At 54.1% G+C, this 786-nt stretch overlaps 1 protein-coding gene across 1 annotated transcript in view; it reads right to left on the reverse strand.

Moving 5' to 3' along the window:
- ZFHX3 (zinc finger homeobox 3) overlaps positions 1-786 on the reverse strand; it is a gene marked incomplete at its 3' end in the record, with an annotated part of 11667 nt that overhangs the window by 9732 nt on the left and 1149 nt on the right. The window contains 2 exon segments of the mRNA XM_010073651.1: position 1; positions 4-195. The exon segment at position 1 is cut by the window's left edge and continues 5276 nt beyond it. Of these exon segments, the coding sequence (XP_010071953.1) occupies position 1; positions 4-195 (193 nt within the window).

Here is a 786-nt window from a genome sequence, read left to right on the forward strand (position 1 = left end):
CGTGGAGGTGCGTCTGCAGGGCCGCCGAGCTCTTGAACACCTGGTTGCAGCCCTTCTTCCAGCAGAGGAAGCTGGAGTCCTCCCGGGCAGAGCTCTGATCGGCCGGGACGGGCTTGGGCTCTCCACTGTGCTCCGCGCTTTCCGATGGCAGGAGATTGAAAATGACACCAGCACGCAAGGGCGGATCAACACCCTCTTTCTGTCCCTAGTACGTCCGTGTTTCTTCCTCTGCAGGACGATACGTACTTCTAACATCTCTCCTCTATCTTCATTCATCTGTTCTAATACTGGCCCATTACCCTCACCATGGCCCATTGCATAAACCCACACAATTTACTTTCTTGCCCACTTTGAACATCTGGAAATTATCCACAGACACGTTCCCTCAGTGCATTTATCACCTTTAATTCTTCCTTTTAAGTGAAGGCCATTCAGCCACCTGTCTGTCTTTGCTGTTTTTCTTTTGATGTCCTGCCTATTTTCCAATAAGAAGGTTCATCAAACTGAACAGAGTGTGTGAGTCTTGGTCCTATCGAAGCTAGAGACCACAGGAATGGAACTCCGGTCCTGCTGGCAGCAGGTCAGAGGGTGCTGTTTGAGGGAGGAACACGCACTCAAGTGCACTGCCACTCTTCCAGGGTCAAAGAGCACGGTCCTGCCGGGGAAGACACCGTGATATGAGACCAAAAAAGGGATCCTGCTGCTCTGCCCGCCACGGGGACACCCGGGGCACGGCCGGTTTGTGGCACAGAGGAAGGGGGACGGCGCGGCTGGGCACCATCTGGC

Source organism: Pterocles gutturalis, unplaced genomic scaffold (assembly GCF_000699245.1).
Source record: "Pterocles gutturalis isolate BGI_N339 unplaced genomic scaffold, ASM69924v1 scaffold30832, whole genome shotgun sequence".
Classification (NCBI taxonomy): domain Eukaryota; kingdom Metazoa; phylum Chordata; class Aves; order Pterocliformes; family Pteroclidae; genus Pterocles; species Pterocles gutturalis.